This window comes from Myxine glutinosa, chromosome 14 (assembly GCF_964187855.1).
Source record: "Myxine glutinosa chromosome 14, kmMyxGlut1.1, whole genome shotgun sequence".
NCBI lineage: Eukaryota > Metazoa > Chordata > Myxini > Myxiniformes > Myxinidae > Myxine > Myxine glutinosa.
In genome coordinates, this window is record NC_136274.1 from 32,976,063 (window position 1) to 33,000,081 (window position 24,019).

A 24,019-nucleotide genomic window follows, 5' to 3' on the forward strand; every position below is an offset into this window, starting at 1 on the left:
GTCCTTACGCTATTATTATATAGATTATCAGGTTTGCAAATGTTCTTCAGAGACGATACACCTTGAATGTAGCAATCACTCCCTGCTCCTCATATCACCTGTACAATCACCTCTTTCATACAGTCTTAAAACATCCCTTTTTACTTCCATAGTGATGGCCTTCCTCTGTATTTTGCTCGCACTACCAACCTTGCTAGTCCAAGGTCACTTTCCAGTCAGGATTTCAAGAGTTGTGTTTATTACAGCAGCACAATTCACGTGCAAAATGGGAAACATCACTACACACACGACGCTAACATGGATGGTTTGCTGAAACGGAGGGAGCGGAAGATGAGGGGGGAGGGAAAGCAATCTAGCCGGAGTCTGCGTGTTAGCGCGAACACGTTTTCATGTTGTTCAGTGTGAAAATTTAATCACAAATTACTCACGCACTCGAGTCACGCAATTCCAAAAAATAGTACAAATGACAGGCGTGCAATACTCCAAAAATACACAAACACAACATGCATAAAACACATGCTTACCGTACCGGAACTGGAATACAGGCCATTAACGGTGTGGTGATGTCACACTCCAGGAAATGGTAGTATGTTTTTGGTTCACGAGTTATCAAACAAAGTGACCACTATATTCGTCATGGGTGTGTGTCTGTCTGTGTATCTGTCTGTCTGTCTGTCCGCAGCATAACTACCCAATGATATCATCCGATCTTGATGAAACTTGGGTGGGAGGTTGATATCATGATCTAGTTGTGTCCTGCCTAGAGTGGGCGTACTGCGCCCATTGTGGGCGGAGCGACGCCGGAAAAAGATGTCTTTTTAGGGGGTAATCGAGTTCAAGCTACATCTTCTCCGAGGGAGTTGGTGGAATCTGACAGGGGTTTTGGTATTTGGTTCGGCCAATGTCATGTGTCTAGCCCCACGGCGCTCGATTTTTCATTTTCGCCCCAAGGTCGTCACAAGGTCACGAAATTTAGAAAAGTCGATTTTTGATGGTTTTATTACATTGTTCGCTTCCTGATACGGTGAAATGTCGTACATGATCTTATATTATCACATACATCATGAAATACAAGTTTTCCAACAAATTGCAGAATCTTCGACCTTTGACCTTTGAAGGTCACAAAGGTCAAAGTTTCAAAGTTGTCGGAATCGAACCGAATTTTCGGTATTGTGTAGCTAACTAACCTCATAACTGATTATACATTATTTTCTATCTCATTTCAAGGTCAGTAACCTTCGTTTTGACATTTCCGGGCCTGGCCTGTCCGGGCCTGTTTCGGTTATAGTCCGTCCTTTGTCATTGAATACCGCTCGCTCGTGAACCATCATCATCTCCTGACTTGTTTCAATTTAAATCGTATGTTTTTTAAGTAGCATTAAATTGTATACACATTCTTTATTTAAATGTATCGCAATGTGTACACTTTAAAAAATATATACTTAAAACTAGAACAATGCGACTGTGTCGCCAATGATTTCGCATAGTCCCACAATGGGTAGATGCCATCACTCTGCATATGTATGGGTAGTGGATCACGTTTGTGAAGTTTCGTGTTGATCGGATAAGGTTCGTTTTTTTATCCAAGATGGCTGCCATACCACATGACCTATGACATCATCATTTTCAGACTATATGCAACAGTGCTGTTTTAGCTCTTTCACGAGCCTCGATTCTGTATACAAAAAAAGAAGATGATATTTGTAAAATTTTGCATCGATAGGGTGAGCGGTTTCAGAGATATAATTATTTAATATTTCCATTCAATCTAAAATGGCTGCCAAACCATGTGACCTATGATGTCATAAATTTAATATCTCAATACAAATGGGTCATAGATCATGTGCATGCAATTTCAGATTTTTAGGATAAGGAATTTGATTAAAACATTTTTGGCTGGTATACCACTTCACCTATGATGTCATAATTATCATGCTTTTGTTCCCCATTGGGAGTACTTGACAATGTGCCAAGTTTCAAATTTTCCCATTCAGCGGTTTCCGATATTTTTTTTTTTATTATTTGCTTTTTATCCAAGATGGCTGCCATACCACATGACCCATGACATCACAATTATCATAAAAACATTGTCTCAGTTTTATCTCAGTTTGAAAGTTTTGTCTCAATTGGACATACTAGGGCATGCCCGTACAAAATTATATCCCCCCCTCTATTTACATGAAATGGTTTGGTCCATTCGCAAAGCCAAAGCGAACGGCTTGCGAGTACGGTGACAATCCCCCCCCTCTATTTACATGAAATGGTTTGGTCCAAAGCGAACGGCTTGCGAGTACGGTGACAATCCCCCCCCTCTATTTACATGAAATGGTTTGGTCCAAAGCGAACGGCTTGCGAGTACGGTGACAATCCCCCCCCCTCTATTTACATGAAATGGTTTGGTCCAAAGCGAACGGCTTGCGAGTACGGTGACAATCCCCCCCCTCTATTTACATGAAATGGTTTGGTCCAAAGCGAACGGCTTGCGAGTACGGTGACAATCCCCCCCCTCTATTTACATGAAATGGTTTGGTCCAAAGCGAACGGCTTGCGAGTACGGTGACAATCCCCCCCCTCTATTTACATGCAATGGTTTGGTCCAAAGCGAACGGCTTGCGGAGTTTGGTAAAGAAATCGCCATAGCTCGGTAACTACTTGTCCGATTAATTTCAAACCTTGAAAAGGCACATCCTCGGGTCCCCAGCAATATACCTGGCAAGTTTCAAGTATATCGGACCGGTAGTTGTCGAGAAATCGTTGTCGCATACACACACACATACACACACACATACACACAGAGATTAATGGAATTATAGATAGATGGTTGCTGAGAAAAATGAGGTTTAGCCCGGACGGACGTACGGACGGACCGACGGACAACCCGAAAACATAATGCCTCCGGCGACTTTGTCGGCAGAGGCATAAAAAAAAAATCATTATGGGCCCCTTCTAATTGTGGGTCTGGCAATGGAGCCGTTGTAAACCTGGCCCTGGAGACCAGGTGGGTATTCCTGTCAATCATTCCTCACTTCTGTTTGTCAATCAATCAGAATTGATAGGAACGTGATGACGTGTCGGGATTACTGTGCATTACTCAACAGGTAAAAATGTTACAACTGAGATCGTTGGTACTTACATAGTTTTACACAATTTGGAAAGCTCCAACCATTCCCTGATATGTAGAATTTCGATCTACTGGTATATGTATGACAATTGGAATATAATTCAGCATTGATTGTTTTTAAGACTGATTTTTTTTATATATCTGTGTATTAACCGCACACCCAACTTTTAACTTTTTTGTTGATAAAAAAAAACGCGGTTAATACTGGAACACTAATAATACGCGGTTAACACTGGAAAATACGGTACCTACCCAGTGCAAACTGTTTACAGTATTTGCTTTATAGACTTCATTCCTTGTTGCCAAAAAATTTCACACTACATTTTTTTTTCACAGCTATCCACCACACATGCTATTCACACAGCTATCCACATAGCTATTCACATGCTGCAATCCACCACAGTTTTTTACCCACAACAGAGGGAGTGTTCAGAAAACAAGGGTAAACCAGAGAGTTCATAGAACAGGTTACCCCACACAGTGTTTAAGTAAATACCATACTTCCGTTTAAATAAAATAATGATTTTAAACAAAAGATTATTTTAAAAATTCCAGAAGTTTAGTGCTATTGGAGCAGTCTTATGGTACACCCTTATACACCACCCTATTTAATGTGTGCAGGTACTGCAAAACTGGAGGTTTTTGGAAGTGACAAGAAGACAATTTGTGTTCCAGTCTTCAAGTACTGTATATAATTCAATTTAAATAAAATAAAGATTACAAAAGTCATAAAAATGAATTAATTCTGGAATTTACCACCGTTGACGCAGTGTCTATTACACCACCCTATCTACCACGTTACATTAGTTCTTCATGCCTGTTGCACGCGTCTTTATAACAGTAAGTTTCCTGTAACCTGTTTGGAATGATTTTCAATTTTATTTGACTGCAAGGCCGGTAGACAGATGGAAAAAATGATCTCCTCTCTGCGCATGTGTGATTGGGACGAATTCAGAGATAAAGTGCTGTTAAACGGCAGATTTGTTTTTCGATTCATGTTTCAATTTGTTTTCAAAATACCGTTTAACATTCAATTTTAAAAATAAGTCGTTCCTCGATCATAAGCTGACGTTTGTAGACGGATGTACACTATTCTGATCATCCAGATCTTGTAAACAATCCGGATCTGGATCGGAATCACTCGTCTGGAGAAATATCCGCAACTGGCCTTGGGTCTAGGTTATCTAATGTTGTTTGTCGTTTAGATAAGCAGAGCAGGCACCGCTATACCCAGAAATTAGAAGTCGCTGGGCTCAGTCGCCTACAGATTTCTGGGAAACTTGCTGATCTAGATGGAGAAGAACGCTAATGCGGAGCAGCTGCCTGACCTACAGTACCCCAATATCTATAATTATCTAGTAAACACTTCCTCCTACTACACAAAGGAGGATATGAAAGCTTATAAGAGCCTGGATGGTTACAAATATTTTGCGGTCAGCTGGGTTCATGGGATGCAGATTTGGAATGTGCCAGATAAATATAGGGTGCTGGTGATGTCCAAAGCACCAACTGATATTAATCAGCAATGCATGCTTGGAAACACATTGGTTTGTCATAAAATGATGTGGGGCTGATTGGGAGTTGTGATACTTACTGTTCTGTCATGCAGCGAATAGGGGAAGTTCTATCAAATGGTTACTCAATGGTGTCCCAGCTCTTTACAACCACATTTGAGCCAACACTAATAAACTAATGGTCGGAATTAGTATTGGTTGTTGTTTACCCTCTCAAATGAATGGAGCATATGTCCTGGGATGCTGTATGATTTATAGCTTTAAAAAGGTTAATTGTGTTGCACTTTTGGTTTCACTCAGAGCGAAAGCTCTGAGCTACTTATACCGTCCACCACAAAATGGTGGTGCAACATCAGGCGGGGGAGGTTCCATTTCTCTAAAAAGAGGGCAAAATATCCTGCTTGCTAAATAAAATTTGGCATCAACATTATGCATGCCTGTTCTCCCGTCACTTCAAAAGTTAATGTTGAGCTTTTCAAACGCAACACGGGAAGCGGCCGCCATAAACGGGAGACAGAGGAACGCACGGACAGCCACCACGGTTCACAATATATAATATATGACTTCCCTTACAAGGAACCTCAACACAGAAAGAGACCATTCTGTCCATCAAGCCTGCACAATGGTTGCCAAACCAAACTACGACAGTTTATTTTGGTATATAGAGCCAAGGCTCGTGAAAGAGCAAGAACACTGAATGTATGAGGATGCAACAGGACAAAAGGAACAGTAGAGAGAGTGGGGGTGGGAGTAGAGGGGGGTGGGGGGTGGGGGGGGAGGGGAGGACACCAATAGCAGAGTTGAAGAACAAAATAGAGAGACACTTGGACAAACAATGGGTGTGGTGCAGGGAGGAATGGGGTGGATAGGATGGATACAGATGGAAACTTCCCCCTCCCTCCCCCATCCCTCTCCTCTTTCTCCCTTTTCTCTCTCCTTCATCACCCCACTCTCTCTCCCCCTACTTTCTCTCTGTCCCACACCCCTCTCTCACTCTCCTAACCCCCTCTCTGTCTTCCCATCCATTCTCTCTCTCCCCCCCCCCCCCCGACTTTCTCTCTGCCCCGCACCCCTCTCTCTGCTCTTCCCATCCCCTCTCTCCTTCCCCCCTCCCTCCCCCGTGTGGGGTTGTGATGGAACAATCTCCATGACCAACCTCCCAGTTGATAGCCAGACGTTGGAGGTCAACCTATATACCTCCAAAGCATCCTGGAATCAGCCTCTCAATGTGCAAAAACTCTGATCAAAGATCTTCAACGGGAGGTTCTCATAATCCAGAAAGACCAATTTATCTTGCAGAAAGAGGTCTTGTTATTGCAAAAACTAAATTTGGAAGATAATTAAAATAAAATAAAAAATCATTTTTCAATTGCGGAAGTATTGTTCTATCAGCGTCTGGCGCTGCACCATTTTGGCCCATCAATTCTCGGTACTCCTCCACTAGTACATGGAACTCATCTTCTTCCAGGAAGTTTGGTAACACACATTTCCGGGCGAGGTTATGCAGGACCACAACTGCTATAAGGACGTGACAGGCCCACTGCTGTGATAGACGTAATCCGTCGTGGAGCCAGTTGAACCTTCTTTTCATGGCTCCAAATGTCCTCTCTATGATCGTCCTGGTTCAGTGAGGGCACCATTATACCATTCCTCTGCTCGCTCATTGTGACAAGCGAGCGGGGTCATCAACATGTTTGGCATGGATAACCACTATCACCGAGAATCAGTCCGTTATGCTGTGACTGTTGCATTTGGCGGCGTAGAGCAGACTCGTGCCAGATCTGAGAATCATGCACCGGCCCAGGGTGTTTGGCGACCATGTTGATAATCTTCTTCTCACGGTCGCAGACGCACTGCTCATTAAGAACCACCTTTAGAGGCCATTTTTCCCCGCAGAGCAGGGGCTGGCCTTTTTTGGGCACCATGGTCCCCTTATTGAAGCAATGTTTTACGGCCGGATGCCCTTCCTGCCACCAACCCTGTTAGTCGCTCCTTGCGACACACAGGGAATTACCAGTAAACTGGTACTCAATTTGCCGACCTCGGAAGGATGACAGGCTGAGTCAACCCCCCTGGTGTTAATTCAGCGATCGACCGGGATTCGAACCCAGAATCCTAGGATGATGTAGATCCTTTGTGGATCCTTTGTGGTTGATGTAGTCGACTTCGTGTTTGTGTGGCGGATGTGCATGCAGTCGATGACACTGATCACACCAAGGAATCCGTGCATGGAAAAGAAACCGCGCTTCACTTGGTGGGAACATTTCTCGTCCGAGAAGCTGTCAAACTCCCGAAAGTGGTGAACAAGGAATTCCGAAGTCCTGCGTATGATGTGGCAAACTGTCAATTTGTGGACATTGATGGCATCTGCGATCAAAGCCTGGAAGCTTCAGCATGCCAGGAACTTCAAAAAAATAGAAACTTGTGGCTTGGTAGGACGAAATGCCTCTGTGTAGGATGGTCGAGATCTTAAATGCAACAGGTCCATCAGCCAGTAGATCCTTATCCTGTCAAACCGAAATGCTTGGCACAAGTGTTCATCAACATAGATGTCAAGCGGGTTGTGGCAGTCTCTGAAAACACGCTCGCGACGTCTTGCGCGGCGATAATCGTCGTCTCCGTGAAGAGCACCATTTGGAAACTTTAATGCAACGACCCTCAAGTTAAGGGTGTCCTTAAGGGGGAATTTGTGCAAATATTTAAGTAAACCCTCAAATCTTTCCTTAAGAATACTTAATGCAACTGGGCCTGAGGCCTTAATCTAACTATTACCCTATCTTAATAAATGTAACAATACGTTTCGCCATTTGCAAATACAATAATTGATAACTTTGGGCTCTAAACCAGAGGCCCACGTTACCTCAAATGGCTTTATTGGCACTAGAAATCAGGATGTGCCATGTCATCTTACCATGAGACTAACTCAGGAATGTCCTAAAGATTATTTTTGCAAAACAATTCTCGCAAAGCACAAGTTGAACCACCGACCGATCATGAAGTGAAGATGTACACACGGGTCATGTTAAAACTTTTCAGTGCAAAGTCTCACCATACCTGTGCTGGCAGCAACATGTAGAGGTGATCGCCCAAACTCAGGCTTGACTGTAGCTCCCACCGCCTGCAAAGCCCTGATGCACCCGACGTTCCCCATCTCACTCGCCATGTACATTGCTGTCTTTCCATCTGCATCCTTTTGGTTCACCTTGAGTCAGAGGGCAAGTGGGCACTTCATTATTTCGAAAGGCAGAGCTCTCATTTGGTAATGATAAAGTATTCGTGCTTGATAATTTCCAAAACAGGAGAACTCACATTTGCACCTGCAAAGATGAGCGCACGTGCACAGGCACTATGTCCAGTCATGCAAGCCAGGTGGAGTGGTGTGTGGCCATCTGCCGAACTCTGGTTAGCATCCAAGCCCTGGTGCAAAAAAAACAACAACAAATAAACGGGAATAAAACAGAATACGAGAACATTTTGATCATCCTCAGCAGACAAAAGTTTACGACAACCCATAGTGAAGCAATGCATCCACTCTTTAGCACAAGGTGCAGTAAAGGGTTTTGGCATTGACAGTTTACCCGATCAAGGAGCTGGTGGACATTGAGCAGGCGGCCGTGCAGGGAAGCCTCGTGCAAAGGTGTGTAGTCAGCAAATCTACCTGGTGAGTAGGGAGGGGATTTGTGAGAGATTAAAGGAAATGGTTTAAAGACACAGCAAAAACAAATAAAACACTCCATAATGGCAACCCTGAAGTATGTTGTTCCATTTATAGTACAAAAGTATATGGACAGATGATCAGTCGGGTGACCAGGAGCTCATTTTAATGTCCCCCGTCTCCAACCTTGTCGGAGGGGTTGGGGACAAAAAAAAGAATACATTCAACCTCTGAGGTAAGCTCATGCACTTTAAAGGTATTATACTCAAATGGTGTACACTTCCGGTTTGGTAAGCAGTTCATGATGTGCTTTGCCATGAGTGCCATTTCTTCACACCGTGTCAGATGAGTACAACGCCAGAGCCAAATCGGAGGCCTAAATTCAGGCCATTTGTCATCATGCACGTGGATGGGATTTGCACGACAAAAGGGCAATCGTATAATTATTGTCATGTCCAAGTTGTTTTGTGGGTGAACAATAATGAGAGTCATTGCAAGTACAAGGAAAGGCGATTTGGCGGATGCATGAAAGCACATGCCATGCTGTTTCTCAGAATGAGCGCACGCAGATGTCGCGTATACGAACACGAGCCGAGCTGGACTGGCTGAAATCATCACCTCGCTTTGTGTGGTTTTGATCGGTCAATCAGGGCATGTAAACACAACTTCAAGAGTTCAAACCTTACCCCATGCAGTCTTGAGAAAAAGGATATCGGAAGGGTCTTTTAAAGTCTTACAATCAGGGCATGCAATACCACCTTATTTAACCCGTTCAATTAGCACACATCATTTATGACATCCCTGGTGTTGGGCAAGCGGCTAGGGTGAGGGCTTAGGATCCTAGGATCCTGGGTTCGAATCCCGGTCAATCGCTGAATTAACGCCAGGGGGTTGACTCAGCCTGTCATCCTTCCGAGGTCGGCATAATTGAGTACCAGTTCACTGGTAATTCCCTGGTTGTCGTAAAAAGGCGACAAAAAGGGTTGGCGTCAGGAAGGGCATCCGGCCGTAAAACATTGCTTCAAAAAGGGGACCAAAAAACAACAACAACCACGGTCCCCGAAAAAGGCCAACCCCCGCTTGCGGGGAAAAATGGCCTCTAAAGGCTTATTTATGACATCCTTAAAAAGTAAGTTTCCTGTTTGGAATGGTTTTCAATTTTGTTTTTGACTGCCAGAGAGGCAGACAGACTAGACAAATTACCTTACTCGTCTGTGTGCATGCACACTCGGGACGAGACTCCGTACAATTTGCCAAATTCAGGGCCCAAGTTCTGCTAAACTGCAGGTTAGCGCTCCGATTCGTGTTCTGATTCATGCTCTGCAGTGTTCAAAATATAACATTCAATTGAAATAAAGTTATTCCTCGATCATAGACTGACGTCTGTAGACACATAGACTGACGTCTGTAGACAGATAGACAGACAGACAAAGTGAACCAATTGCTGAACCCCACTTTTCTCTCGTCATGCACACGGAGTGTCGGAGTAAAAAGCTTGAGACAATGCACTTGAGGTGTTTACACTCACTCAAATCGCTGTCTCCCCAGGGGGACTCCACAGGAGTGAAGAAAGTTGCAGATGGTTTGTCAGCCATTTGCTTTCTTCTTTCTGATCTTCTCCACTGTTATAGCATTGTTCACAAGTCTGAACGGAAGTGTCGATGCCACGTTTCTGCATATCGTAGAATAATGATATACCAGATAATTAGAAAAGATGTGATATTAACATGTTACATTGAGGCATATTAATGTATACGTATGTCCATAATTTCATGTACAAGTATGTCCACAAATTTCATGTAAAGTATCAAGGGAGGCACAAAGCACCCCTCCCTTTATAAGGGATCGTTTCTCTGTATGCAGCTTTAACATAAACCCACCTTTAGAGGCCATTTTTCCCCGCAAAGCGGGGGTTGGCCTTTTTCGGGGACCGTGGTTGTTGTTGGTTTTTTTTTGGTCCCCTTTTTGAAGCAATGTTTTACGGCCGGATGCCCTTCCTGCCGCCAACCCTTTTAACATGGGGACTGAAAATTTGTTTCTCAGCTTCTATTGGACGAAATCGGCTGAAAATTTCAGAAGTAAATGTTTTGTACATCGAGGTAATATGTTCCAAATTTCAGCAACGTCTGTTTCTGCATTCTTGAGTTTTATTAAGAAAACCCTCGAATTCACGTTGGTGTCTGTCAGTGCGTCCGTCCATCCATCCATCCGCCCAAAATGTGTTGGTGCTCATATCTCAAAGGCTATATATTGAAACTATCTCAAACGTGGAATTACATCAGTCAATACATCTAATTAATGGCTTTCAAAACAAATTTAAAATCTGCGCTCATTAAGGAGGTCTGCGAGTGGGGGGGGGGGGGGATTTGACCCCCCCCCCAAAAAATAGGTATTTACTCTCTTCTCTGAAACTACACACGATTTTGATGAAACTTAGCCACAAGCTTCATATCTGATGCCTAACGAAGATGTATTGACCGCATCAAAATCTGCACTCACATGGGGGGTCTATGGGGGTTGACTGCATCAAAATCTGAGGACATTAAAGTGGTTTACAGGGGAGAAAGGGTTGACCCACCAAAATAAGTATTTGCTCTTTCCTCTGAAACTACAAACACAATTGTGATGAAACTTGGCCATAAGCTTCATATCTGATGCCTAATGAAGGTTTATTAACCGCATGAAAATCTGTGCTCATTGAGGGGGTCTGCAGGGGGTGGGGGGGGGTGAGACTTGTTTGACCCCCACCCCCCTCCCAAATAGGTACAGTATTTGATCTCTTCTCCAAAACTACACACGATTTTGATGAAACCTGGCCACAGCTGCATATCTGATGCCTAACGAAGGTGTATGGACAGCAGTAAGGAGGTGTACGGAGGGGTTTTTGACCCCCCAAAATCGGTATTTGCTCTCCAAAACTACACACACAATTTTGATGAAACTTCATCACAAATTTCTTCGTGCATGATGTACCAAAGTTTGTTCACGGCATTAAAAATATCAAGGTCTGAGGGGGGTGGTCTGTGGGAGGTTTGAGTGACTGTTGCTCCTGATCCAGGTGAGCTTCAGGATCCGTGGTCCTATTTTTGCTTGACTCATAGGAGCGATCCCCAAAAAGTTTGAAATAGCACCATTTCGACTCCAATAGTAATTATTGGGGAAAATGCTGGGGATGATCAAAAATCCAAAAGAAGAAAATGCCAAAGAATCTTTTCCACATGGTACATGCCATATAAAGGGGCCTTTTCTATGAGAAAAGAGAAGAAAATGAGATAAGGCCCCTTTATATGCTATGTGCCATGTGGAAAACTTTAGAAAAAAGGGACATCATCTCATGTGCATGCTGTACTACCCTTGTGTCCTTAAGAGGAGCCAAGTAATGCTCAATAAAAGGGGTGCCCTACATCTGGCAAATAAAATAAATTTACTTCATGCAGTTGTATGAATCAAATTGGCGCCCCTTTATATTAACTTTTCTAGAGCATTGCTTGGTTCCGCTTAAGAACACAAGGGTAGTCCAGCATGCACATGAGATTTTCAGAATGTCCCTTCTTTTCTATTGTTTGGCATTTTCTACAAGCTATGGAATGTCCCTTTGCCGGTGTGTGCCCCGGTTTAGAATAGGTACACCGTATAGCTGCGTGTCGTGTTGTAAGAGGTGACTAAAGGGTTGGCGTCAGGAAGGGCATGCGACCATAAAAACATTGCCTCAAAAAGGGAACCATGATGATTGTCAAGGGGCCCGCAAGGCTAACCCCCGCTCGAGCAGGGAAAATGGCCTTAAAAAGGGTACTATAGAATGTCCCTTCTTTTCTAAAGTTTGCCACATGGCACATACCATATAAAGGGGCCTTTTTATGCCCCTGGCATTTTTCCCAAAAATGATATTCACGTCAAAGTATGTCCATAAATTTCATGTACAAGTATATCTATAAATGTAATGTCCAAGTATGTCCATACATTTCATCTACAAGTATATCTATAAATGTAATGTCCAAGTATGTCCACAAATTTAATGTACAAGTATGTTTATAAATTTCATGTACAAGTATATCTATAACTTTCATGTCCAAGTATGTCCATAAATTTCATGTACAAGTATATCTAGAAATTTCATGTCGAAGTATGTCCATAATTTTCATGTTCCAGTATTCCATAAATTTAATGTACAAGTATATCGAAAATTAAATGTCCAAGTATGTCCACAAATTTCATGTACAAGTATGTTTATAAATTTCATGTACAAGTATATCTAGAAATTTCATGTCGAAGTATGTCCATAATTTTCATGTTCCAGTATTCCATAAATTTAATGTACAAGTATATCGAAAATTAAATGTCCAAGTATGTCCACAAATTTCATATACAAGTATGTTTATAAATTTCATGTACAAGTATATCTAGAAATTTCATGTCGAAGTATGTCCATAATTTTCATGTTCCAGTATTCCATAAATTTAATGTACAAGTACGTATATCGAAAATTAAATGTCCAAGTATGTCCACAAATTTCATGCACAAGTATGTTTATAAATTTCTTGTTCAAGTATGTCCATAATCATCATGTTCAAATCTGTCCATAAATTTCATGTACAAGTATATCTATAACTTTCATGTCCAAGTATGTCCATAAATTTCATGTACAAGTATATCTATAAATTTCATGTCCAAGTATGTCCATAAATTTAATGTACAAGTATATCTATAACTTTCATGTCCAAATATGTCCATAAATTTAATGTACAAGTATATTGTTACAGATACGACTTTGATGGTATGGTGGGCCGAGCGGGATGGCCGCCGTATCCGTACAAGTTACCCGATTGTACTCGAACGTCGACGAAGCCGCGCTATGCTGGCTCAATAGGAAAGAAAAAGAAGACACACGGCTGGATTACAATCACACAATACGACACCAGGGGTTCAGTTCTCAAGACCTCCGGAGGAGGTTATATTAAGGCGGAAAAGGTTAGATTACAGGGACAAGAGGGAAACATAGGAAGGTGGGCACTTAAACACACTCTTATATTAACCCTAGACAGACCACAGATAAACGGGACAAGGCTCACTCACACGGGGTTTGATGGCCAGGAAAGCGGCAGTCGATGGCTCAGGTGCACCTGGCTCAGGGACAGAATCGCGTACGGTGGTGTCCAGCAGATGCGGGGAGGTCGCTCAGCGCTCGTGGGTCGCGACTTTGGTGGAGATGCCGGGGAGGTCGCTCAGCGCTCGGGAGGGTGGCGTCTTGTCGTCTCAAGCTCGGGGCGCATCTCTCGTCACGTCCGGCGCGGGGCCGCGTATATCCGGCGGGGAGTCACGCCCTCGCTCGTTAGCTCCGCCCCATATGGCATCGGCCCATGGCTTCTCATTGGGTGCGGGGGTTACCGGCTCCGCCCTTGACGAGGGGCCGACAGGGAGCCCCCTTCTGGGTAACCCCGTCGAGCACATGTTCAATGGCGGCCAACCGAGCCGGAGTGAGGACGCAAAGCCGCTGTTGTTGTGGTTGTTGTTGGAGCTTGAGATGATGGGAAGAGATGCGGGGAGGTATGGGAAGGTCCTAAACTCCTACTGGTGCCATATCATCACATTCTGGTGCAACGAAGAGTCATAATTAATGGAAACAAGTCCTTAACTGACATAGATTAAGAATAACTAGCAAGATTTCCTATAATGGTCTACGTGTGGTGCGGGGGACCTGGGCACGACATTTAATGGGGGAATGAAGGGGAAGATCGGCTCTAATGGGTGTTGTTTACAGACAATGGGACTAGGGAATGGGGTAAGGGGAGAGTTGGGGAGTATCGGAGAAGATAGGGGAATATTTACAAGCGGATATGGAGGTCAAATTCCATATTCGCAACATTGCACCCTTCTCTACCCTCGGGGCGTCCCGACCCGATAAATTTTTACCTACTTTAGTGTGGCACGCAATGTAGTTCCCTCTACTATTAACTCTACCCTGAGTGCGACAGTTTTACTGATATTCACAAATGAGTAAATATGTCCCCCTGCGACGTTGCACCCTTCTCCTCTCAGAAACACACCCACAGGATAACCGAATCCGGAAAGAATTCTCAAACTAAACATACAGCCGGTAGGGAGCATTATTTACAAGACTACGCTGCTATTTACACTACGATCCAGGACCTGTTTTTGGAGGAACACATGCAGATGTTATGCATAGAGAGAGAGCGCGCTTGCCAACATCGATACACCAACCCACGAGTGCTCTGTGGCCGACGGCCTTTAATAACGTGCAGAGCACCCTGTCCCAGCATCAAAAGCACCACCCCACCACCAATCGGTGCAGTCACCATTGTTCATTGGAATAAAAATAACTTCAACAACCCCTAACCCTGCAGGTGTCTCTTGCTCTTCTTGTGGTGCACTTGGTGGTTAACTAAAAGTGGTTCACCTGTATGGCATAGGTGCCACGTTGACCCATAGGTCCATCCCCGGGTGGTGCTTGGCCGCAAACGAACTGCGGTCCATTGTGGGTGGCCACAAACATTGCGGTCCATATGGTGTACCGATCCAGGCAGCGAACAGCGAAAGTGCAGGCCCACAACTGCGTCGCCAGCACCTCTCTCTCCTCTCTCTCTACCCCAAAGCCAGATCCTCGGAGGTGGGAGACAAAAACAAGACAAGTGAGCAAGGTGGTAAGGGCGCAAAAGTGCACGCAATGCAAGGTGATGCACACTGGGGGCACATGGGAACCAGGTGAGACAGGTACGTTCCTACCGTACGCCCCCCCCACCAGGTAACCTACATGGCCCCTCCCTTACCCCTTACTGTATCAACAAAACACAACACTACCCATAAACATCTACTTTACAAATCCACAAACATCCCTACCGTCTTCCCCGTTCCTCCCATATACCAAATTCGTCTTCTCTCCCTCCTAACCAATCAAATTTGCCATTTTCAACTCTCATCAAAATTTGCCATCTCCAACTCAACATCATAATTTGCCATCTCCAACTCATCATCAGTCCCTCCTAAGGAGGGAGAGATGGAATCACCCCAATGTCTCATCCACGTCGTGATGCGTCTCACAAATCCACACAGCGATTCATCTCCTGCAACAAAACAAAGAAAACACAGGTGTGGAGTCATCATCATCACCACAGGTAAGTGGCTGCGTATGGTGCGACAGGTTCATCAATCCTAACTATTTCCTAAATGACTTTAACAACTTTACACTACCCGGGGTCTTTCTCCGGCCAAACCATTGGCCCTCTTACACTATGGGTTCTAAAAACCAATTCCCATTGGCCAAACTGTGGTGCTCTTCAATTTGGGGTCTCACTCCCCCGATTCATCTCCCGGTGCCCTCGCACAATTTCTGGGCTGCGGCGTGTACCTCTCCCAGTGGGTCTACCCACCTGCACACCTCCACCACTGCAGTTGCCTCCGAGCTTACCTGCTCCTCACCCTAACCTAACTACCTGGGGAAGGCCCTCTGGCTCTCTCCCCACTCCGTGCCCTCTCTGGCACTGGGCTGCCCGATCCACACCCGGGATCCTCAGGCACCCACTCACAACTACCGGCTCCCAGAGCCCACCTGCGGCCTCACCTGGCCGACATCCTCACAGTGGTGGAGCGCCCAACCAACTACACACACTAACAGGCTACACGCCCAGCCATTTCCACAACACTAATGCACCCATCCACAACACCATTCTGCAACCGCACCACAGATGCCAATATCCAACCACAATTTACCTGTACCCTCTACCTAACACTTACACTACCCGCCCCGGGTACTCGTGAAAGGGGTCCACTCTTCCCCCATCCACACCTTCGCACCATGCACACCACTCCGTACCACTCACTCCAACTCTCTCCACACACCTGTACCTGCACACCTGTGCTCTCACACCTGGTGCCACCTGCACCCTTCTCTCCCCAAGCGCATTCGCGCTGATCCACACACTCACTACTCATACACTGCTCCACACACCTGTTCAATTCTCACAAACACGGCATCATCTCAGCTAACTACTCCCTTCTGAAACTTGCGCTTCCCAGTCGTCCCTTTAAACTATTGCGCTCCCACGTCATTATCATCCACACTAATCTACCTGCGTCCCCACTACAGGTATCAGTCACTAACTAACCTTAACGTTACCTAATGTCAATCTCTTCTAGATCCCTACAATATAACCTAACCCACCCGGGCTAGTTTTCACTGCCATACACCCCATAAGCTATTGCTCCTTTGCCCCACATGGGAAGGATGGTGGATTTGCCATCCCACCACATCGGGGGTCTCTCACTACCAATTTTGCACATCAAATTTCAACAAATTAAAATTTTGCCAATCACTGCCCATCATCTGCCAATCACTACTGCCAATCATCAAATTTTGTTTTTCTCTAATTTTGGGTCCAAAACACTAACCTCATCACCCAGTCGACTCACTAATACCTCTCGGTGCGCCAATTCCTGTCCAAAGCCCGGCTTCGTAAAGCCAAACAATGGATGCTGGTTGTTTTGTGCCAGCGGCTGGATGCGTCCGGCACTCGGTGCAGGGACGGGGGCTTACCCGGGCCGAGATCCCACGCATCACCTCGGCGTGGAGCCATCCAATGTCCCGATCTCGACCTGCCGGCACGTCTCAACACAACGTGGTCGCCATGACGAACCTTCCTATCCAGCCGCCCGCTCCGCCTAGTGGAGCACGGACGCGGCCGTTCAAAGCGAGGCCCGGCACGCACCGAGGGCCCGATTCGGCTATAAGTCGTTCTAAACTCTTTCCCGTCTAACGTCGATGCTTCACCTGGACGCTTACACCCCGCAGCCCGTTCCTTGCTCACACATCCCGCCGTGCCCATGCTCCTCGTACCTTTCCTTACACACCCAGGTACACCCATTCCACTCACAGCCTTGGTCACACACCTGACCACCGAACACTTTGGCACACATTCGTTGTTCGCACACCTCACCAATACACCGCTTCGCGCCCCCTCCTCGGTCACCTCCTCTGTGACAATCACAGGTGTGCCCTCATTCGCACACCCAACCACGTGCCTCACCACCAACTCCAGCGTGCATTCCCACTCACGCTCTACCATTCCAGGTGTACATCCTTCCATCCCAGGTGTACATCCTCGCTCACCTGTCACAACCAGCTCACTCTCCTTGTCACTCTCACTACTCTCACCTCCACTCGTGACAACGCACTCACCCTTACTCTTGACAGCACACTCTTTCCCCATGCACCTGTCCGTCACACACCTTTCTCGCGCACACTCCTGCGCACACTCTCCCGTCACACCCTCTGTAACACTCACCACACCACGCTTCCATGTGCTCCCTCGCACACGCGCTACGACCGACTCACTCTCGCCAGCACACTCACTCCTTGGCACGCACTTTTTCCTCACACACCCCAGAGTCGGACTTTCTTGCACACCTCCATTTTCGCACACCAGACCTGTCGCACACTTCACCAACGGCCTCTCACGAACACCCGGGTCTATCTCGACCCCCAAGCCTCTTAAATCACCTGGCGCATCATACGCACGACCATATTGGTCACCACTTACACCGGGTCCTCTTCCTCTTCGCTTCTCCTCCATCACCTGCGAATCCCTCATCCGGTTAACGAGCACATCACGATCCAAACACAGACTTTGGACCAATTCTTTTATCTCCTCTTTTATCTCTTTGTTATCCCCTCTCCGTCGCTTCTTAATTTCGCTCACCCCTTCTTCCACTTCTTCTAATTTGTGCCTCACCTCTTTTATTCCCCGGTACGTCTCCTCAAGCTCGTCCTCCAAGGCTACCTTGACCGTTTCCATGTGCGTCCTCACCTGCCGGTCCTTCGTCTCCATTACCTCTATCACCTCGTCCAACCTCGTTGTCAGTCCCTCACGTACCATCTGACATTCCCTCTTCGTCGCTACCAAGTCATCTTTTAGTTCTTTCTGTGTCGCCTTTAAACCTCCTAATACCGCAGTGTTCCTTTGAACCTGCTCCACTAACTCCGTCTGTCCCACCGTCAGCTGCTCCACCTCCTGCGTCAGGTCCTCTATGCCCCCTTGTAACTTTACAGTCCCCTTTCTCACCTCCTTCTCCATGTGCTCCTCACAGTGCCTCACCTCCTCGCGCACTCCTCCGACCTCCTCACTCACTCCTCTTCTGATCTGCTCTCCCATCACTTGCATCTCCTGCCCAGATGCCACCCTCATCTGCTCCATTTCCTCCCTGTGAGCATCCAGTTTGGCTTCTACCCCCATTCTGACCCCCTCTATCTGCTGCCCCATTTGGTTAACTTCCCTTTCCGCTTGGTCCCTCATGTCCCTCAATTTGCCTTCCATACTGTTTTCTAACCCCTCTAACCCATTTTTCACTCCCTCTATCTGATTCTCCTGGGCAGCCATTCTATTTTCTACCCCCGTTAACCCATGTTTCACCTCTTTTATCCCGTTGTCTAACCCCTCAAAATTATTGTCTAACTTCCCAATTTTCTTGTCTAACTCCTCAAAATTATTGTCTAACTTCCCAATTTTCTTGTCTAACTCCTCAAAATTATTGTCTAACTTCCCAATTTTCTTGTCTAACTCCTCAAAATTATTGTCTAACTTCTCACCGGTACCCCTCATTTGGCCCTCTAATCGCCCACTATCAACCCTCATTTGCTCACTCTGAGCATCCATCCGGTTCCCCATTTGTCCCATTTTGGCTTCTAGCCTGTCCATAAGGGCCCCCATTTGCAGGAGGAAAAGGTTCGGATCCACCAGGGGCGCTGTCACGGTCGCCGGCGCGGTGACCAGCGAGGCGCCATTTTGCGCGCCTGCTACCCTCGCTGTTTCGCTCTCCTCACGTCCCTCATTTTGGTCCTGGATCGACCCTACCTCACTCTCCCCTACCGGACCCCAGCCGTCTTGATCCGCCATAGCGCGACTTTCAAAATTCGGGTTTTTATTATTATTTTTTTTTTTTGTAAAACACAATCAAATTTCGCTGTTATAATTTCGAGCGCGTAAACGCGCTCCGGGTCCAATCTCACTCCTCGACACCAATTGTTACAGATACGACTTTGATGGTATGGTGGGCCGAGCGGGATGGCCGCCGTATCCGTACAAGTTACCCGATTGTACTCGAACGTCGACGAAGCCGCGCTATGCTGGCTCAATAGGAAAGAAAAAGAAGACACACGGCTGGATTACAATCACACAATACGACACCAGGGGTTCAGTTCTCAAGACCTCCGGAGGAGGTTATATTAAGGCGGAAAAGGTTAGATTACAGGGACAAGAGGGAAACATAGGAAGGTGGGCACTTAAACACACTCTTATATTAACCCTAGACAGACCACAGATAAACGGGACAAGGCTCACTCACACGGGGTTTGATGGCCAGGAAAGCGGCAGTCGATGGCTCAGGTGCACCTGGCTCAGGGACAGAATCGCGTACGGTGGTGTCCAGCAGATGCGGGGAGGTCGCTCAGCGCTCGTGGGTCGCGACTTTGGTGGAGATGCCGGGGAGGTCGCTCAGCGCTCGGGAGGGTGGCGTCTTGTCGTCTCAAGCTCGGGGCGCATCTCTCGTCACGTCCGGCGCGGGGCCGCGTATATCCGGCGGGGAGTCACGCCCTCGCTCGTTAGCTCCGCCCCATATGGCATCGGCCCATGGCTTCTCATTGGGTGCGGGGGTTACCGGCTCCGCCCTTGACGAGGGGCCGACAGGGAGCCCCCTTCTGGGTAACCCCGTCGAGCACATGTTCAATGGCGGCCAACCGAGCCGGAGTGAGGACGCAAAGCCGCTGTTGTTGTGGTTGTTGTTGGAGCTTGAGATGATGGGAAGAGATGCGGGGAGGTATGGGAAGGTCCTAAACTCCTACTGGTGCCATATCATCACATTCTGGTGCAACGAAGAGTCATAATTAATGGAAACAAGTCCTTAACTGACATAGATTAAGAATAACTAGCAAGATTTCCTATAATGGTCTACGTGTGGTGCGGGGGACCTGGGCACGACATTTAATGGGGGAATGAAGGGGAAGATCGGCTCTAATGGGTGTTGTTTACAGACAATGGGACTAGGGAATGGGGTAAGGGGAGAGTTGGGGAGTATCGGAGAAGATAGGGGAATATTTACAAGCGGATATGGAGGTCAAATTCCATATTCGCAACAATATCTATAACTTTCATGTCCAAGTATGTCCATAAATTTCATGTACAAGTATATCTATAACTTTCATGTCCAAGTATGTCCATAAATTTCATGTTCCAGTATGTCCATAAATTTAATGTACAAGTATATCGAAAATTAAATGTCCAAGTATGTCCACAAATTTCATGCACAAGTATGTTTATAAATTTCTTGTTCAAGTATGTCCATAATCATCATGTTCCAGTATGTCCATAAATTTCATGTATAAGTATGTCCATAAGCTTCATGTTACAAGTATGATAATCATTTATAATTATGTCCATGTCCCATACACTTTGTCTCGCAGATGTGAATTGGCGTCTTTTTACTTACCTTTGTGCAGGGTATGGTAAAATAATCGGCTCATCATCATCAATGTAAATATGTATAAATCTAAATGAGCCACGACTTCACGAAACGCGATAACTAGATAATCGCCATACTGTACATAACATAGTATGAATTTATCAATATGAATATAGTTTCGTGTTCATACTTCATAGTAAAGTCACTTTTTCACGGTTTGTTTCGCTTTGTCGATTTCTAGTCTGTATTTATTGCGAGCAATTATCACGTTAATACTGTACAGTACTTTTCAAGTTTTACACACAACAAATAAAGGAGCCCGATGAACCACAGCCGAACAAACGAAATGATGCGAATACACCTCGAACGTTCCTAATCTGTCACGTGATATTGGAAAGATCTACAATTTATACAATCAGAACTTTGGATTCGTTTAGTAAATAAGGCTCTATTATATTTGGAGTCCTTCATGATTAAGTATTCATACGAACATATGAAATTATTTAAGTCGATATAATTAATTATCGAGGCCGACTCTGCAGTTGGTGCGTTTGCTCTGAAGCTGGCGGTTTGAGTCCTGTCCAAAAATAAAAAAATACCAAAGAAATAAGATAATCGGGGTAGGGTGGGGGAGTGGGGGGAATGGGGGATAGGGGTAGGGTGGGGGAATGGGGGGAATGGGGGATAGGGGTAGGGTGGGGGAGTGGGGGGAATGGGGGATAGGGGTAGGGTGGGGGGGGGGGGAATGGGGGATAGGGGTAGGGTGGGGGGGGGGGAATGGGGGATAGGGGTAGGGTGGGGGGGGGGGGAGGAATGGGGGGAAGGGGAGTGGTGTGGTGAGGTTGTATTTCAGAGTTGGATGGCGGTGTCACCATCCCTCCTTTAAAAAAACTAAGGTGCAAACGATCTTTAAATGAGGTGGAAGTAGTGGTGGTGGTGGTGGTCGTGCTAGTAGTAGTAGTAGTAGTAGTAGTAGTAGTATTACTTGTAGTTGTAGGTGTAGTAGTACTAGTAGTAGTGGTAGTAGTAGTAATAGTGGTAGTAGTAGTACTAGTGGTAGTGGTAGTAGTATTTGTAGTTGTAGTAGTAGTATTAGTAGGGGTAGTCGTAGTATTAAAAGTAGTAGTGGTGGTAGTAGTAGTAGTGGTAGTTGTAGTGGTGGTTGTAGCGGTAGTGGTAGTGGTAGTTGTTGTAGTAGTTGTACTAGTAGTAGTGGTAGTAGTTGTAGTACTAGTGGTAGTGGTAGTTGTTGTAGTAGTGGTACTAGTAGTAGTGGTACTAGTAGTAGTAGTACTTGTAGTAGTAGTATTGGTAGTGGTAGTAGTAGCGGTACTAGTAGTAGTAGTAGTAGTGGTAGTAGTAGTAGTAGTAGTACTAGTAGTGGTAGTTGTTGTAGTAGTGGTACTGGTAGTAGTAGTGGTAGTATTGGTAGTGGTAGTAGTTGTAGTAGTAGTAGTAGTAGTGGTAGTAGTAGTAGTGGTAGTTGTTGTAGTAGTGGTACTAGTAGTAGTAGTGGTAGTAGTATTGGTAGTGGTAGTAGTACTAGTAGTAGTAGTAGTAGTGGTAGTTGTTGTAGTAGTGGTACTAGTAGTAGTAGTGGTAGTAGTAGTATTGGTAGTGGTAGTAGTAGCGGTAGTGGTAGTAGTTGTAGTAGTACTAGTAGTAGTAGTAGTAGTAGTGGTGGTAGTAGTAGTAGTAGTAGTGGTGGTAGTAGTAGTAGTAGTAGTGCAATCCTGCCATGATTCTGAATAAATTGTTGATGAAAAATGTTATTGAAATCATGGTGCGTTTTGATGACGTCATTTCGTAATTGTTGACGAATGGTGTGTTGTAAACCGTCGTCATTGCTAATTGGATGTTTAGCAAACACTGAGGCAGTGAGGGGCGCTCAAGAGCAGACAACATTTCCGTGATATCGGGAGAGAGAGAGAGAGAGGATATTGGAGGCGGTTCTGTGGCTGTCCCTATCTGTGTGTGTGGCTCTCTGATCCCTCTCCTCTGTCTGTCCCTATCTGGCTTCCTATCGACCTTCCTCTCCCCGATGTCTGTCCGACCCGGCGGCGACATTGTCCGCCAGGGATGGCTCCGAAAGTCTCCACCAGAGAAGAAGATGCGGAGATTTGTAAGTTTATTTACGTGGCTGCTTTGCACTCCTGTTGTGGCTTCTTCCTGAAATGCCTGTCAGTCTGTAGATACCGGTACTGTCCGAGTGTGTCTGTGTATATTATACTGTCCGAGTGTTTCTGTAGGCCTACATACTGTCCGAGTGTCTGTACATACTGTCCTTGTGTGTCTGTACAAACTGTCCGAGTGTGTCTGCTGTACATACTGTCCTTGTGTGTCTGTAAATACTGTCCGAGTGTGTCTGTACATACTGTCCGAGTGTTTCTGTACATACTGTCCGAGTGCTTCTGTACATACTGTCCGAGTGTGTCTGTACATACTGTACGGTGTGTCTGTACATACTGTCCGAGTGTGTCTGTACATACTGTCCGAGTGTGTCTGTACATACTGTCCGAGTGTGTCTGTACATACTGTCCGAGTGTGTCTGTACATACTGTCCGAGTGTGTCTGTACATACTGTGCGAGTGTGTCTGTACATACTGTGCGAGTGTGTCTGTACATACTGTGCGAGTGTGTCTGTACATACTGTGCGAGTGTGTCTGTACATACTGTCCGAGTGTGTTTGTACATACTGTCCTTGTGTGTCTGTACATACTGTCCTTGTGTGTCTGTATATACTGTCCGAGTGTGACTGTACATACTCTCCGTGTGTGACTGTACATACTGTCCTTGTGTGACTGTACATACTGTCCTTGTGTGACTGTACATACTGTCCTTGTGTGACTGTACATACTGTCCTTGTGTGACTGTACATACTGTCCGAGTGCGTCTGTACAAGCTGTCCGAGTGGCTGTAATGTAACGTTCGAGTGTGTGTGTGTACTCTCCATATGTGTCTGTGCGTACTGTCCGAGTCTATACACAGTCCGAGTGTGTGCGTATTTTCCGAGTGTGTGTACATACTGTCCGAGTGTATGCGTACTTTTCAAGTGTGTCTGCATGTACTGTCTGAGTGTCTGTAATGTCCGAGAGTGTGTGTGTACTCTCCTTGTGTGTCTGTACATATACTGTCCGAGTGTGTGCGTACTCTCCTTGTCTGTCTGTACATACTGTCCGAGTGTGTGCGTACTGTTCTTGTGTGTCTGTACATACTGTCCGAATGTGTGCGTACTCTCCTTGTCTGTCTGTACATACTGTCCGA

At 45.7% G+C, this 24,019-nt stretch overlaps 2 protein-coding genes across 9 annotated transcripts in view; one reads left to right on the forward strand and one right to left on the reverse strand.

Moving 5' to 3' along the window:
- LOC137439595 (ankyrin repeat and SOCS box protein 5) overlaps positions 1–20,929 on the reverse strand; it is a 40,163-nt gene extending 19,234 nt beyond the window's left edge. Inside the window, exons 1-5 of one of the 2 annotated variants that reach the window (XM_068135499.2) lie at positions 20,783–20,929; positions 9,819–9,962; positions 8,214–8,293; positions 7,945–8,052; positions 7,690–7,837 (exon numbers count right to left, since the gene is read on the reverse strand). In XM_068135499.2, coding sequence (XP_067991600.2) covers positions 7,690–7,837; positions 7,945–8,052; positions 8,214–8,293; positions 9,819–9,885 — 403 coding nt within the window. In that variant the 5' untranslated portion in view covers positions 9,886–9,962; positions 20,783–20,929. The remainder of the gene's footprint in view (positions 1–7,689; positions 7,838–7,944; positions 8,053–8,213; positions 8,294–9,818; positions 9,963–20,782) is intronic. The other variant, XM_068135500.2, reaches the window with a different exon arrangement.
- A 1,674-nt stretch (positions 20,930–22,603) lies between these two features.
- The window catches only part of LOC137439602 (GRB2-associated-binding protein 1), a 106,245-nt gene continuing 104,829 nt past the window's right edge, over positions 22,604–24,019 (forward strand). For 2 of the 7 annotated variants that reach the window (XR_010986956.2, XM_068135513.2), the window contains exon 1: positions 22,604–22,877. Coding sequence is in view for 4 of the 7 variants with exons in the window: in XM_068135513.2 (XP_067991614.2) it covers positions 22,797–22,877 (81 nt within the window). In the remaining 3 variants the exon portion in view is untranslated. The remainder of the gene's footprint in view (positions 22,878–24,019) is intronic. The other 5 variants (XR_013621342.1, XM_068135514.2, XR_013621343.1 and 2 more) reach the window with 3 other exon arrangements.